The sequence below is a fragment of the Corapipo altera genome, unplaced genomic scaffold (genome assembly GCF_003945725.1).
Source record: "Corapipo altera isolate COAL_440 unplaced genomic scaffold, ASM394572v1 63, whole genome shotgun sequence".
NCBI lineage: Eukaryota > Metazoa > Chordata > Aves > Passeriformes > Pipridae > Corapipo > Corapipo altera.
The window spans coordinates 1,880,702-1,897,985 of NW_020884928.1; the positions used below are offsets into that span (position 1 = coordinate 1,880,702).

At 38.0% G+C, this 17,284-nt stretch overlaps 1 protein-coding gene across 1 annotated transcript in view; it reads right to left on the minus strand.

The window, feature by feature from the left end:
- Positions 1-1,056: 1,056 nt before the first annotated feature.
- The window catches only part of SPAG6 (sperm associated antigen 6), a 37,536-nt gene continuing 21,308 nt past the window's right edge, over positions 1,057-17,284 (minus strand). Inside the window, exons 5-11 of the mRNA XM_027658706.1 lie at positions 16,992-17,197; positions 15,944-16,117; positions 13,445-13,597; positions 10,409-10,600; positions 9,092-9,208; positions 6,184-6,329; positions 1,057-3,989 (exon numbers count right to left, since the gene is read on the minus strand). Of these exons, the coding sequence (XP_027514507.1) occupies positions 3,923-3,989; positions 6,184-6,329; positions 9,092-9,208; positions 10,409-10,600; positions 13,445-13,597; positions 15,944-16,117; positions 16,992-17,197 (1,055 nt within the window). The 3' untranslated portion in view covers positions 1,057-3,922. The remainder of the gene's footprint in view (positions 3,990-6,183; positions 6,330-9,091; positions 9,209-10,408; positions 10,601-13,444; positions 13,598-15,943; positions 16,118-16,991; positions 17,198-17,284) is intronic.

Here is a 17,284-nt window from a genome sequence, read left to right on the forward strand (position 1 = left end):
AGTGCAAGAAGTGGAACCACTGGCTTTGCAATCCAGTCCTACTCCATATTTCCTTTCTGCCCTGGCCACATAGGGAGATCTAAAACTCCAACAACCACGATACTGGAAACCAAGCAGCCATTAAGAAAGATATTGAGGCAAGCATGCTTTCATAGATTCCTCACCTGGTGAGGCAACAGTCCGCCACCCCTACATACCCAGAAATCAGACACTCCAGTAAAAGGCTATCCTGTGGCATCCTCCATGCCTAAAACTCCCCTTTGGCCAAGCTAATTCCCAACCCCCTAGACCAAATCAAGAACACTGAAGATCTACTCACACTCTATCCACTTCCTAATTACAGTAACTTTATGCTTTACTTCACAAAATGAGATTCATTTCTTCCTCCATCAGTTCCATTCAGCTCCTTCAACATTTTGTTCATTTGTTTGTTAAGATGCAGATCTCCAGCAGATTGATCGCTTCAGATGAGACAAAGCAATCCCTTGGTAAATCCCTCTGGAAATGCAGAACATATTATATACACAAGAGTTGAACTCCTTGAATTTCCCCTTTTCAGATCCTCTACGTTTCCAGTCATTCAGATAAAGAATGGAGCTTTTGTAGGCCAGTTAATCCATCCACTGAATGAAATATGGTAAAAGTTTTACACATCCACATGTTCTTTCAGGGCCCTGGTTTACATCTGTAGATATAATAATAACTGTAGTAATGTAGACAAAAATCATGGCTCAGGCCCCCAGAGAAGATCTTTAGAGACTTCGGTTGAAAAGTCCCAACCCTGCAATCAAAGGAACCGGCAACATGATTTAAGGGCTGTCTCCACTTACATTTATTTCTGCCAAAGCAGTGGCTTAATTTTCTTTGTGTGTCTTAATAAGCCACCTCTGTGAGAGGGACTCGAAATGCTTGTATGTCCTAAGCTCAGAAGTAGGCATCATTGAGTGGTAAGCTGAGAAAAACATCCAAAGGGGGTGTGAGGCCCAAGCTGCAAAATGAGCCTGTTGTTCATCTTCTCTAGCATCACAGTCACAAACTAGCCATGAAGACAGCATCTGAATGAATTAAAATGCAAATCTACATTTTATTATATGAAATTGAGACAAATTATACACACTTGAAGGCTGCCAGAGTAGCTATTACATAGTTTTAGATGATGAATTAAGCCAAATGAAGAAATGGAAGAGAAACACTGCAGAAACACCTTGAGAAACACTACAGCTAAAAAGCAACTCTTGCCATAGTTACATCAGTAAGCCTAAAATACAAATTAGCAATAATTCTGCTGTAAAGAGCTTGATCTGCCTTGTGCAGACATGTACCTCCATGGAAGCCTCCAGCCACAAAGTGCATGTGCAATGCAGGGAAGCAGCCTGCCAGCAAGGGACAACTGAAGGGGTCTCACACTACACAGGAGAGGACTTCGCACTGCCACAACCTAATGGGATGTGGCATTGTCCAGGAGTCCTGTGACAAGAAGACAAACAGCCACTGGCCTAGGACAGAACTGCCCAGCCAGTGTGAAGATGTATTTATGCTAGGTCTGATTTAGACTGTGCTCTACACAATCAGATTGCTTTGAAGGTTTGCCTTGTGCAATCATTTCCTTTGTCAGGAATCAGAAAAAGACTGTGAAAAGGCTGTGAACAAATTGTTTAGGCATTGAAATTTAACCCTGTGGAATCCTTACAGTGTAGCACAGTATGACACAGCAGGAGCACATTTGTCAGGGGACTGAAGCCTCTTTGCTCTCTCTGCACAAAACATATACATTAGCATTGTGTGGTGTGGGTGTGCTCCTGAGCACACGAGGCAGCTATGGGTACACACAGCTCCATGCCTCTGCTGCCTCCCATCTGCACTCAGTTCCCTGCACCATTTCTGCTCTGTTAGGGAAAATAAAGGCTTCAGCTCTTTCAAGACTGTCTGGAAACCCTTCTATTACATTTTCTTTCAGGGATTGTACAAGATTTAATTTTTAAATATCCATAATGCATGTGTTTGAGTATTACAACAATTATTGAGTATGGAGTATTATTGAGTATTACAACAATCTTGTTAAGAGACCTAAGTTTTTCTACTAGTGTCCTAGTGTTAATAATGTCAGAATATAACAACCAAAACCAAAAAGGCACTTGGTAGAAGCTAGTCAGTTCCAAGGCTCTTCACTTGATGTGGGCTAAGGAAAGAACCCAGCTAGTGTGGTTTCTATACCAGCACTCATGCCACCAGCAGTTTCTTTCTGTTAGGCTCCATACAGCAAGGTACTGTGCATCTCCTGCTCCTCCTGAAGAGCAGAGTCTGAGAGTACCAAGTACCTCACAGCAGGAACACAGCGCTCTGTAGAAATAAACTTTAACACCAGATAGCCCACCAGTGTTTCTGTGAACCGTTGAAAAATATGCTAACAAGAATAAAAGAAAATAGTCACTTGGAAATTGGCAAAGAAAAGCCACTGTAAATAATTTTCAACTTAATAAGTTGAAAAATAAGTCTTGGCAAGTCTTGCACAAGAAGAGACTATCCCTGTTTGATAAACTCATTCAGTTATATGTTTAAGAAAGTAGACAAGTTCCTCTCCTGCAGAGGTTTTCAATTATTGTCTTTTCTTATGGCTGCCAGTATTTCAGCATCCCATTCCAGAAACACTGTTTATTACTTTCTGGGGAAAAAAAAAAAGAAAAAAAAAAAGACAAAACACACAAAACTGCTGCGTACAAGGAAAAAAAATGGTTAAAACAAAAAAATGGTAAATGACAGTTACATATTAGGGAAGACTACAGGGCTGTTTGCTGTCCCCTGCTTCTGCAGTACACCAGAGGAGTAAATAAACTGTAAAAGTCTTTTCACTCTTCACAAGAAGGTAAAAATAGTTCCAGAATGTTCTACAGACAGGCAAGAGCTCACACCTCCACATCAATGTGATCTGCAGCTTCAAGACTAAGTTCCAAGTATGTTTCAACTCAATTCTGCAGTAATTTCAGCTCTTGAAGGATAAATCCTAAGCCATCTTAGTCCCATCACTCAAATCAGTGGGACTCAAGTGTCCTCATATTTCCTCTGAATGTGCTCAGAACTTTGGAACAGTGTTCCTGCAGTCAAGCAATTCTTCTGAGCCACACAAATGTGCTGATGACCCACACAGAGCCGAAGCTCCCAGGGTCCTTCCTTTTGTGCCCACAGAAGTTTACTCTGTCCTTTTCAAGAGGAACAACTACACACACACACCAAACAGTGTATTGCTCGTTTCCTCTACAGTGAATTTTGCCTTAATTAGGGAGACTTTTGCAGAAGATGTATTATCTACCACGCCAGGACCCCTACACTATCATATCATGCAGCATTCAGCCCTTGCATCATCATCAGATCTGATCATTTCTTTATTTAGCTGCTACAAACATGTTTGGAGATGCAAAATCACATCACTTTACTTTCTCAAAAGTAGCAGTAGGAAATATCTCAGTGCAGAAAGAATTCCATAATTAGAAAACGCAGAGAGGCCAGCTTTTTCCCCCTCATCAAGCTTGGGAAGCTTTAAACAATATGCAAAGGCAAAAGGGGAAAATGGTAACAGTACTGAGAAGGCTAAAATTTGAATGAGATAATAACAAACCTTTCTTGTGGAAGGAAAAGGAAATGACTGATTCTAAAAAAGCTTCTGTGATAAATCATCACCCCTGCATGAAATTCCATTCATATATACAGCAATATCTGGTAGTAATGTTAAACAAAAAGGAATAAAAACTTAGCAACGAACAAGTTTATAAAGAACAAAATATAGCTTGCTGGAATTGCTGAGCTCTTTCAGTAGTTCAAACAGTAGAAGGAGATTTCAGAATCAAGCAAGACTTTCAACAGCTGTATTTGTATTACAGTCATAAAGGCATAAATGTGAAATGCAGATCTAATAAAACATTGAAGTTTATAAAACTGGTTGGTAACTCTCCACCCTTTCCAGAAGTATCTCAGAATATCCAGGGGAATAATACCTGAAAGAGAAACATTTTGTTTGTATGTTAGACTACAAGGCATGTTCTGTGCAAAGTAATGAAACACTATGCATATTTCTACTGATCAAGAAAAAATCCTAGCATTAAACACTGGTCAAGGAATTCTACAGTTACTCCCCCACAATGTTTTAAGAGCCTGCTTTTCAACTTACATTACCATTTATACTTGGAAGTTAGGTTTTCAGAAATAGTTTTAGCTTCTTTTAGGGCATGTAGGTAAGTGGCTAGATTTTAGATGGGTTCAGCTGCCATAAGCATTGTCTTTACTAAGGAATGTAGATATTAAGTTCTTTTTAAATTATGACCTTTAATAAAAAAGCAGAAGTTTACACAGAACTGTAGGCTGCCAGATGACAATAGTCTGCTGCTGTTCATCAAACATAAGCCCACATCCCAAAGCTAATGGGAAGTCTACATCCATGTATGTGAGAGACATTGATTCTGGAACAAAACAATTTACTACAATGACCTTCTCTCTCTATTGCCAACTCAAGGGTGGAGATTTTCATTAGAGTAGGACTCTATGGTGCCATTATTGTCCTGTTGTCATCCAGCTGTTTTTCCACAATGGACCAACTACATGCTTCCAATACGCAAGCATCAAAGTTGCATTTAGTTCCTGTTTTCCAGGTTAAGAGTATCTGAAATTCATTACTGTATTATTCTAAAAACATACATCTCAGTTTATTTCTGGTTTTGCAGGCATGTAAATTGCCACCTCTGAGCCCTGAAAGCTTCAGTTATAAAGAGAGATGAACACACCTCCATGTAATGCATGCCTAAAATATATTCAAGTAAAAATCCCCAGTGTTTTCCATTGAGGGAAGATTTGTTCACCTTGTTGATTTTTATTTTCTGGATGGTTCCTACGTAATGTAGCTCTTTTTAAAACTCATAAGAGTTCTCTGATTGTAAAGCTAACTTTCCAATGCATTACTATATTCAGTCTGCAAATAGCCTAAAATGACAGGTCTGCAGGACAAACCCAAAGCTGGAGTCTATCATAGCTGCTGTGCCTCAGGCGGCACAACCAGCATCAGGCAGTAACACAGACAGGCAAGCAGGAGATGGTCGAAGGGGCCTTTTTCTTAATTACATCCCAGCCTAGATGACTAACATTTTTTCATTTACAGGGGGAAAAATAGCTGTAACAAAGAAACATTAATTATATCCAGAAAAATATAAGCAAATGTCCTCTTTCCCTCTGAAGTACCAGCTGCAGGATAAAATTTCTTTATGATTTTGCCTTTGCCCATTTGACAGCCACTGTCTCTTCCTTGTGGAGACAAACAGGGCTTCATTTTGTGTGACTTAGTTTGTAGTGACTATTCGCTGAAGAATTTTGCTGCTGTAATTAAAATTGATGATGCAGATTTTCAGAGCCTGTAGAGGGAGTGCACGAGTACAACATCCTTTTGATGTGTTGATGGAGTGAACGACTGGTAAATGGATATCTAGAATCTAGGAGGGCATTTCTCTCATTATTACAATTTAGGATGGTGACATTTTGACTGTAAGCTATTTAATAGTGTTTCTGTATTCATTAAGGGCAAAGTTCAACTTGGTGCAGACAGCTGGTGTATGGTCCTTTTATATAACACTTAAGCCTCGTGATGAGGCTGGGAAGGAAAGGGCAGCTGTGGGCAGACCAACTGTGCAGGAGAGCCTCTGGACCCTCTGTACATCAGAGGCAGTTTCAAAGGAGCCTCTGAATACACTAGTTCAGACACACAATTAGGAAAGTCAAGGATGCAACCAAAGGTTCACCAATACCTGTATTCTGGAGCCTAAGTAATCTATAAATAAGTCACCAAAATAAACTTCCCACAACATTCATTATTATGAGAGTGGTTGTACTGAAGTAGGATTCAGAGTTCATCTGGGTAGTGCAGGAATGACTTTTCTTTCCGCTTTCCTGCAAGAGCTTGATTATTTGGGCTTTGTTTACAGACAAAGAAATTTGATTCCAAATACAATCCAAACAGAGAAAGTGTTCTAATGTATGTGTCTAGGGGTTGTGTTACCACTGGGGCAATTAACCAAATGTTAAGCTATTCTATTAAAAAAAAAATCATATAAAAGTTAAATTACTATTTTAAATCCTTCCTTCGTGTTGTTCCTGTGAAAAACATTTAATAATAAGTATGAATTTTTTACATTTCTTTTTCCCTACCTTACTATTTCCTCTGGATAGCAATTGTTAATAGCATTGATATATTCCTGAAGAAGTGACCCAGCATCTGCTTTTATTTCTTGAACCTTTTTAAGTCCACCAGTTGTTACAAAGAGACGACGTGCTTTACTGTCATGTGGTAACACCTACACAAAGAATAGTACATTAAAAAAAAGAATATTTTCTTTTAAATGAATCTGTAGGCTACTAGGCTCAAATATTGCTAATGTGTTTTTAATTCAGAGAACAGAGAAAATGGAAAATCAGAGATACAACATCTGTAATGACTACTGTATTATAACACCCAGTTGTACGGGGAAAAAAAAACATAAACCAGCCCTTTATGGTTACAACATAATTTAACATGTACTTTAATACATAACATATATAAAATAATGAATTGAATATTTATCCTTACATAAATAATATTTCTTGAATTATTCCTACAGAGACAATAAGATCATGGAGATTAAATAGATAATAAAAACAGAATACTAACATGGAATAACAACAGCATCTGTTCCACTTAAACCAAGTTATTCAGGTCTTTTATGTCAATTCCCACAGTTTAATTGTAGAGCTGAATTTTATATCATTATAATGATCTAGTATAGATTAGTGCATGAAAACAATACTGAGAATTGTTGCAAGTGAACAATGCAGCCTTGAAGCATTACATGCTACTATTAAACTCCTAGATATTAAAATCCTTTAACACACTGCGTAGTCATGGAAGCCTTTTACAAACACACACACACAAAGCAAAAACGTGAAGTTTCTGCAGCCAAAGGGGATGAGAAGCAGAAATGATCAGATAATAAGATTCTGTGCTCCCTGAGTGATGCCAATACGCAGCTCTGTCCAGAGGACTGGAGGGAGGGAGGGAAGGAGGAAGGTGGGGGCTGGGCCAGGCAAGGGAGAATGACAGCATGTAGTCCATAAGCCCACAGGGCTGCAATAATATTAAAAAAAAAAAAAAAGGGGGAAAAAAAAGACAGAAAGACAGAAAGATAATGCAAGACGGCAGCTGCATCTACAGCAAAACCAGATGGGTTTAAAACCAACTCTGAGAGTTACAGACTATGAGGGCAAAAGCATTTGTAAGCTTTAACACTGGTCAGACAAATTAGGCCATAAATTTGACTGTATTTCAGAGTAAAACAAGAGCCTCAAATGAGGAAGGGATTGCCTAAAAGGATGAAGGAAAAAGACAAGATTTCTTCCGTGCATACAGGCAAGCAGACTTCATTTCCCCAGTCCCTCTAGGCTGTACAAAATCAACAGACAGGTAAAGAAAAACAAGAGAGCACAGAGACTTCTCCCTAATATATGCTCCATGGAAGTGTCAGGAACAACTATGATCTTTTTGTTGTAGGAACTAAGCAGACGTCTGTTTTCACATATCTCCCACAACAAGAACTGCCAAGGAGGAGCTAGCAAGGAGACAGGATATGGCCCTTTCCCTGCCTTCCTCCTCCACATTGTGACTACGAGGCTGGATAAGACAGCAGAAAACTCTTGGAAGAGGCCCTGAAGACAGACAGCACCTCTGAGACACAGTCCCTTCCCCCAGTCCAAACCGAGGCAGCACAGAATAGCACAGATCCTGGAACTCCAATGCTAAAATGACACAGTCCAGCACCAAGAATGGATAGCATCCCACTCTGAAGCACAGCTTGGAAATAAGGCTTTTACTGTGCTATAAATAAACCCACAGAATACCCCACAACTCTACGAATAGGAAATTCCCAAGCTATGGTACAGGAGAGAAAAATACTTTTACAACAGAGAACTTGATTTTAAAATTATACTTCAGAAGAGTAAACAAGTATAGTTTGTTTAATAACATACAGACAAAGAAGAAAAACAAAACAAAGCATCTGCTGATATGAAGGGCACAAAACCACTTCAGTAGCAAGCAACATTCAAATATACCCTGAATAACCAATTGCTATGCACTAGGCTCATTAATAGCTCCAGTCAGCATGCAGAAGCAAAAGGGACTGGATTCTGGAAATCTCCAGTCTTTACACAGACTTAGCAAGAAGACAGGACAAACCTAACTGTGGCAAGGCAATGTAATCAGGAATCTGCACTACCAACAGCAGTGCTTCTAGATCTGTAAATAATCAGAACTGAGTATCAAGAATGTTTTACCTGGTCATTTCCAGAAAGAACATCTCACCGAGTAGGTACTCCCTGCTAACATGTTACACTGCAGAGTATTGCACAAAAGATATTGTATGGCTGAGCAGGATTCCCAACAGCTGGTGAACACGGCAGACATTGCAAATTTCCTGATTAGTTAGCAATTACTTAGATAATTTAAAATACTTTTATTAAATTGTATCACTTTCTACATGCTGCATTCAAATCAACAATGTAATAACAACTAATTTTCAAACTTTGAGAGAGATGAGAAAAAATTTGGGATTTTTACACTTATTTGAGACTGAAAATTAATGAGGATAAAAGTAGTGAAGCCTTTATATTATTGTAAAATACCTGACTTAAGTCACTCCTGTACAGACAGCTTGTTCTTTATCTAAAACAGATGTGACTGGGATTTATGTGATACATTGGCTCAGTGAAAATATTTGCACATGAGTTAATATTCCACTTAATCTCAAGAGGCAAGGAAGAAAAAAACACCTTGCTTATAAGCAACTGTTTTCCCACTCTTAGAATGAATTATGGCAGATTCCAGATGAAACAGTATCCAGCTGTATCAGACAAAAGAACAGGATGCTCCAAACTGCTTTTGAAGGGAATGCTTGAGGATCCTTAAAGAAAACAACTGTTAAAGAAAACAACTGATAACTTTAGAGACTTCATCTTTGGAAAGATAGGTTCCTTGCTAAATGGGAAAAAATTAACATATTACTCATGAAGCAGAGCCTTTTCTTACCTTACTAAACTGCCCAATAATATGTTTCATAATACTGGGAGGGGCATCATGCAGCAATGGTTCAAGTGCTGGAAGATGCGTGCATTTCTGAAGAATGTTCTTTAAGGCTTTTTTAGCCTATTGAAATGCAAAATAAAATTTCTCTAGTAAGACATCAATGAAAACAACAAGAATTCATGTTATATATCACTGAAGTCTGATTAAAAAAGCAAATTGATCAGAATTTTCAATGAGCATTTTCTGAATAAAAACTATGATATCTATCAGGTCACTTAATGAAGAATCAATTTTCTACTTAGATTTATTAAGCCTCAAACCCCACAGTGCATCATATTATGTTATCTACGGTCAAAGTAATGGCAATTTTCCTTTGACTATAACAAAAGCTGGAGTAGACCCTTTAAGTAAATTGAAGCAATGTAATATAATAAGAAAGTTAAATCAAAACACATTTTAAAAGATTGTATTTTAGAAGTGGCTTACTATGAGAAGCTGCTGCTCTGGGATAGCAAAGTGCAGTACTGTCCAGGCAAGGAGGGAAAGAGAGAGTGAAACAATTGTGCATTGGTGCTTAGTTTCTGAAAACAGACTCAATGTTGACTGCTACAAGCAGTAGTGACCTTCTTGGGCAGGATTACAGGTACAGCTAATTTGGTCTTAGTATTTTTGGGACCACTGAAAATTACTACAGAAAAGTTATTTTACAGATCTGGAATGCAATATTTCAGTGGAATGTACAGAAGCATAGTGCAACATGGGAGAGCATATCCCATTGTATTATAATCCTCAGTTGGTTCACTTACTGTTGCTCAAAAATACACTACTAAATTAAAACTCTACTAGCTACCACACGAGGAAGGCCCTAAACATGAACAGTTGCATATTTTCAAGAGTAGGGCTTTGATTAGCTGTTACAGTTTTATTATAATTATAATAATAAAAATGTAAGAAACACCACTACAGCAACTATAATATTTTCTACAAGAGTTTATACTTGCAAAAAGAAGTAGATAATTAGAAATAAGTCACAAGAAATTATAGCATTTATGAGTATATGCAACTCTCATCTAAACTGGTAAAAAATAAGGGACTAGACTGCAGTGGCTGTACCATATGATTTGGTATGAACCATATGCACACCCATTAGGAATCAGCCAGTCCTAATAAATGACACACAGCCTTCAGATACCCTGGACCCCCGAAATCTGTGACTCGATGAACATCAATAAAAACACATATCATTTAGTAATTTTTAAGCACTTAAATCTCTTAATTACAATTAATTAATCACCCTGCAAATACTACAAATATACTTGCTTTCATTTTAAGATCTTCTGAACTGCGTGTGTCCACATAGATATCAAGCAATGTGGGTAGCACGTTTGCTCCTGCAACATGACGTGCATGCTCAGCAGTGTGTCTTCCAATCTGTCCCAAGGCCCAAGCAGCTGCTGCCTTAATATGATCTTCATGTTCTTCTATCAAGCAGGCACACAGTGGTGGTATTCCCTGTAGCATTAATCAAAAGCACAACCTTTACAAATGTAGACCAGGGAAGGACAATGTGAAACTGATACAGCTGGTTAGAAAATGTTTCTCTATTTACACTCTTCCTGTAAAAAACCCTGTAAGATAATGCATGCTAGTGGTGTAATATTTTTATATCATCAAGACTAGCAAGAATTTTTAATAAATCTTAATAAATATAGTTAAAGAGAAACAGATTCAATGTTCTAAGTCAAAAGGCAGTTTGAACAGACATGCAAATTTAAGGGACATGACACAATTCAGGCTGTACTGAGTAAAAGTTGCAGTTTTGTCAAACTAAAAATAAAATAATTTGAGTACTTATGATTCTATGAAAGTATTTTAAGACTATAAGGGCTCAATCATTGAGTCTTTCTTTTTTATTATCTACAGCAATAAACTTCAAGTTATCAACCTCTTCTTGAGTCCAGTAGTTCATGTTTGACTCATCCAATCATTTGCAGAAAGGTTTCAACTCTTGAAGACATCGGGAGATGGAGAATGCCGTCGCACATCCAGTTGTTACTGAAGTTCTTATGGTTTGGATCACAGTCTTTATCCTTTCTCCACAGCTACTTACTTTATGCCAAGATGCTTCAACAGGAAACATTTCATGCTACTTCAGGTAAGGCCAGGCTACCAAAACTCTACTGCAAAAACCTTGTTCTCCATCCCATGAATCTTTTTTAGTGTTTTCATTTGGTTTGGTTTGGGGTTTTTTTTGCAAGTCCTTTTCAAATACAGGGAGCATATTCACTACTACTACTAACAGATTAACTTCTCTTTTCCAATAATGCTTCATCTTCCACTCTAATACCACTACAGCAGAAGACCACAATGAAGTGTTTGTCCAGTATGATCCCAAAAATCATTTTTCAAAATTCATCCTTTCCAGGCTAGAGTACAGCAGAATAGAGCGATCACTTTACATCATAACATCATCAGTGTGTAACTGCATGTGGTTATGCCACAGTGCATTTCTTTTAAATGGTTCCAGTTTACTAAGCCTTGTCCTCAGCACTATGCACCACTACACAAGCTTAGTTTCCCTTGAAGCAGTTTTTTTTAATGGGCTTTGGGTTTATTATTATTGCTTTTGTGGACCATTCATTAAAATATTTAATTTCATGAAAGTTTGCACAAATCCCTACAAAAGCTCTCACTGCGGTTCCATTCAGTTATGACAGGAATCATTAGTACTCTTCAAAAATTTAATGCTTAAAGGCTTCCTCCTGAACTTAATCCTGGATTCATCCCACCTAATGTCAAGCACTCAACAGCCGGAGCATATTTGCTCTAGGCATCCTGAAAGTGGAGACAGACACATCCAGAGAAGGGACTCAAGAGAGGGCAAACAAAACGTGTCTGTTTCTTTAGTTTTAAAATACAGAAGAGCATTTTTGATCACTCCTACCTTCCCTGCATACTATATGTTATGTTGTAGTAATTTTCAATTTTTAATGTGCATTCCTACTAGAAGACATTTCTGTTCCTCCATTTTTGTTTTGTTGTTTCCACTCATACAGTATATTTTAAATTACTGACATAGTGTGAAAATGGGCCAAAAATGTTAGTGAAAATATCTCCTTCCTTCTGTCAATAGTCATGATATGGTTTCAAGCTGGCTCCCTGCCAAGTCTCCAAACCTTACCACCAGAAGTCCCCCCCCCCCCAAACCTCAGGGAGAAGAGGGAGAAAAAACAACCAGCTAAGAAAACCCGAAACGAGAGAGACAGCTAAAGTGATATATATAAATATATTTACACTTATGTTACAATTGAAATATATACAATGTAATATATATACAATTTCACAAGGGAAGGGGAAGGGGGAAGGGAAAGGGAACAAAACCAAAATAAAATATATATATATATTTCCCAATCAGTAGCCCGAGATCTAGTAACTAAAGAGTTAGCAAAGAAAAATATCCCACCACTCTCCTTGGGACAACCGAGAGTTGCTCCGGGACGATCGCCGGCAACCTCCGCCTCCCAAGGTCGACAAGGCCTTACCAGGCCTCGCTCCCCAACACGGCAGACTCAGCAGCAGGGAACCTGCACCTCCAAGCCGCCGGAAGGAAAGAGGGCAAAGGCCTCTCCTCCTTTCTTCTTATAATCTGTCTTACGTAAAAATCGTAGGGAATACTGGGTAAATCTGGACCCTTCCTTGGTTACAAACTGGTCACCAAGGAAGGCCTAGCCCAAACCACCACAAGTCATTAGACTATTATATCAAGCACTAATTTCACCTATTGCAAATATTGCAAATGCTCTCCCTTGTATATCATGGCCCAGCGGATTTTATTTAAACCTGAAAATGTATAGCTTAACTCATTTGAAATGTTACTTGCAGAACTGAATCAAACACTAGAAACTGAAGTTTTTTCAAATTTGAAGATTTCTGTTGCAAGATATTCTAGTGTTACTAGCAGAGTCATGCTAGTGCAATGAAGAACATGCCATTAAACATACTTGTTTCAAAACAGGTTTTGATGTAGCCACAAATATTCATTTTAAGAGAAAGCAAACTATAGAAATTCACTGACTTATTTTCTGTACCCATGTAATTGAAACACAGAAAAATCACACATTGTAATACAAACTAATCCAGGATATTTTATAAAAGGGTCAACATCATAAGGACACACTTTGATCAGGTTACCACATAATTTCGGTCATAGCAAGTGGCAATATTAGGAGAAAGTGCATTCCTCAAGAGCAAGTATATGATCCTGTCACAAAATATATCCTCTGCCAATGTTAATTTGTATCTCTACCTCAGAATACTGCTGAAGAACTATACAAAGACAACAAAGTGATAGCTAACCTTGGAGACAATCACTGCCATTGACAGGTTCTCCGAATGAGCTGCTACATAACCAAGCATCATGATGCCAGGCAGTCTGACAGTCCCTCTGCAGCTGCCAATACAATCAATCACAGCAGCAACTCCGCCTGAATTTACTATAAGCTGTGAAAGCTGAAAAGATAAACAAAAGTGATTAGATACTGTGAAATATCAACAGGCATAAAGCACTACATTAGAAAAGTCTTTTAATGTATTGTTCCTAATTTACAAAATAAAGCTGGAATAAGAGCGATGTATCATACAGACTGTTGGCAACTAAGTGCAGCATGAAGTTTTCAGGAATGAAGCTGATTTGCTACGGTAGTTTTGATTGACTTTACTGCAAGGAAATCAGGATTCTGAATTTGTTATGCTGTACAGCATGAATGACATATTCTCAACTCCATTATCATACACAGAAGAGATGTGCAGATGACAGCCTAATACATGAATGATCATGAAGATGCACCTACTGAGCCAGTTCCATATTAGTGCCCACTCATTCCCCAGCTACCATCATATGTTCTGTGCAGCAACAGAGGGAAAGGCCCACTCCTCCTCTCACCTGCATTCTCTGCAGCATAAAATCCTATGTGAATCCTCCCACTGAGGCATGAAGCCAAGGACAACTGTTCTGGATGTGCAAAACTGACTTGGGCTGCACCATTCTGCCATGTTAGAGTACTCTGAGGGAAGTGTCCAGGGAACACACTTGATGGGCATTGGAGTCTGCCCCGGAATGCCAAATTATATGGCCTTACTTATAAATGATAATCAAGCTATGCACCTTGGTTTTTTTCCAAACGGTATCACTTCCCACATCACTTGAGGGACAGCAGTAGAGTATGTATGATATCAACAATGCATAGAAATTATTTCATATTATGATTATTTTCTTCCATATTGTTAAGAATATCCCATTTCCCTGACAGATTCCAAAGCAAAAGAAATATGTTCTTAAAAGTCAAAATTAAATGAACAAAACTGAGGCACGTAAATTTCCAATCCAGCTGATTTCTATAAACATGAAATTCACCTTTTCCTCAGATCCTTTAAAAGGGGATTGTTTCATTCATGAAACAGCCAGATGAAATTTGCAGTTATTACTTAGGAAAAACTGTTCACGATTGTGAACTGCAGCCAGTGGCAACCAAGTCTTATTTCTGGACACAGCCATGTTCACTTGGATGCACAGAGCACACTCCCCACTGCTCTGTCCCTCAGCCCTTGCTCTAAGTCCCCCCAGTGATGACTTTCACATGAATTTTACTGCATATGCAGATTGAGAGCTGGGATCCAAAAGCCACAAGTCTCAAATGACACAGCCAAGTCCTCTAGAAATATCATTTGCCAGTGTGCCTCTGCTGCAACATGTGTTGCTTGAACAGAGTTGCTCAGAGATGGACAGTGGTCACTGTCACTCTGAAGTCAAACACAGATTGTGACTTCCCACTGGGAGTCACTTCCTACAGCTCCTTTGGAGAGCTGCTAGCATGGCCAATTCCCCTTGCATGGAGGATCCAGTGCTAGCAGCTCTTCTGACTCTACCTTGTGAGTTTGGTTTCTGGCTTCTGACTCCAGTGTCCCCCTTTGATAATGATAATTTCTTCACTTTTTGAGGAAGTAAAGTTGCATTGCCCATGAGGTGCAGAGAGAAAGCAGATGTGCCAGGACTATAACCAGCTTAAAGAGTGGCAGGCTGAAGAAACAGCACAATATTCATGTTTAAACGCTTCTCAGTTGTTAAGCTAGTATGATTTTGAAATGGCTGTGTTCAGCATTAGCGTGTTCTACAAATACATTGCTTGTATTTCATTCCAAAGTCATATTTAGAGCCTTTTAATTATCTCTATGGTCTGATAGATTAACATAGTTATAATTATTTGGTTTTTCTATTTATTTTGTATTGACTTTGCCAAACACCCCCACCTTCCTGTATCAGCTATTGGCAAAATAGTGCAAATGCTGAGACTCAAATTACAAACTCAAGCTAATAACAGAAACTACCATCAGTTTAATAATAAATGAGAGAATTTTTGACCTTCACTGTCATTGAAAAAATAATTAAAATGTGATCCCAGCACCCCAGAAGATTTTTAAAAAGACACACACCATCTATTATTGTTACAGGATGATCATGCAATTTATTAGCTGGTATCATGACTTCTGTGAGGCTTTTCTCATGATATTTTTAATATGTAGGACTGACAATACTGTCAGCCTAGGACTCCCTCTCTGTGCAGATATCTCACAGAATGAAGTATGTAGGTATACATTTTATGATTCCCAGTTTCCTAACCCAATTCATATTCAATACACATCTCATAATATCAGCAAGCATTTCCATATTTTCCAATGAACATGCCAAACAGCTATTTGCCCTCCCTTTCGAAAAGCAAATGACAGAATAATCCTGTATTTTATTTAAAGTGTAAAATCTAATGATATGACCTTGTATTTGCATTTTCAAGGTTTTACCTCAGGCGAATGCTTTGCTATCTCTCTAATTAAAGTTGCACCATTTTTCTTGACATATTCATCTGAGTCCTTCAGGCATGTGAGCACAACTGGGAAAATTTCTGCTTCAACCACCAACTCTGCAAGATCCACTGAATGCTTTGCTATTTGGCTTAGAGCTGACAGCACCTGACGCTAGTAAATAAAAATTGTTATAAAATCAATAGTATACAAACATCCGACAACACACACTCCCCCATCACACAAAAATCTATTGCATCAAGGAAAACAAAGCAGGATAGGGAAAACAATTACAGCTATTTTACAATTCACTGAGTCAATTCATGCACGAATATAATGGCACAGAACATTCGCTGGTTCCTGAATAAAAGTTTCTCTTTTGTTTTATTCCATTCAAGCTTGCTATGTATTAAAAAAGCAAATATATATATATATGCCATTTAAAACTTTAATTTAAAATTTAGTAAATCTACAGAAAATATCTTTATTTGCATAAGTTGGATCTGTCAAATCTTATATTAAGTATTTTTTATCTATTTGTTTGAAGTGGCATTTTTATGTTGCCTTCTGTTTCTGTTAGAGTAAGACAGAAAATTTATATTGAGAAACAATTTTTTTAACCATTAAACTCTAGTGATTAAACCTTTGACAACAACTATTCACATTAGATGGTACATTCTAAAATACAATACATTTACTATTAACTGTTTTATCGTATAATCTTAAGTATGCAAAACCTTTTTTGTAACTGAAATGTGCAAATTTTATCTATTGAAAGTATCTGTTGCATTCTTTATATACTATGTATTTCTAAAAAACCCCATACTATTCACTTTAAAGACTAGTTTAGCTGTTCCTTACAGAGCTGCAGCTTTTATCCAGTAGCTAAATTTGTGAATGTGATCAGAACTCTTTGTCACCATCTACGTACTTACATTTTGTTAACACCCAAACCAAGAGCTTCTAAATAAATATGCACATCAGTGTCTTTGATTCAGTATTGAGTAATGACTGGTATAATGGAGATTTTAAAAAAAATTAAATGTACCTTCAGTTTAGCATCAGGGTTCGGGATCATCTGAGCTAAGTGAGCGATAGCTCCTGCATCCACTACTGTCTGTGCTAACTCTGGAGAATGCTTTGAAATATCACTGAGAGTTGAAGCAGCAATCCTTTTCAAAGCAATTTCTGGCTCCTGGATACAGAGCACTAAAAGAGGAACAGCGCCTGCCTCCACCACAGCTTGTGACAGTTCTGTAGGTCCAAGGAAAGTAATTAAGTGAGTATGGGTGACTGACCCTTGTGCAAGCCATTTTTCACCCTGACAGATACAGCAAAGGA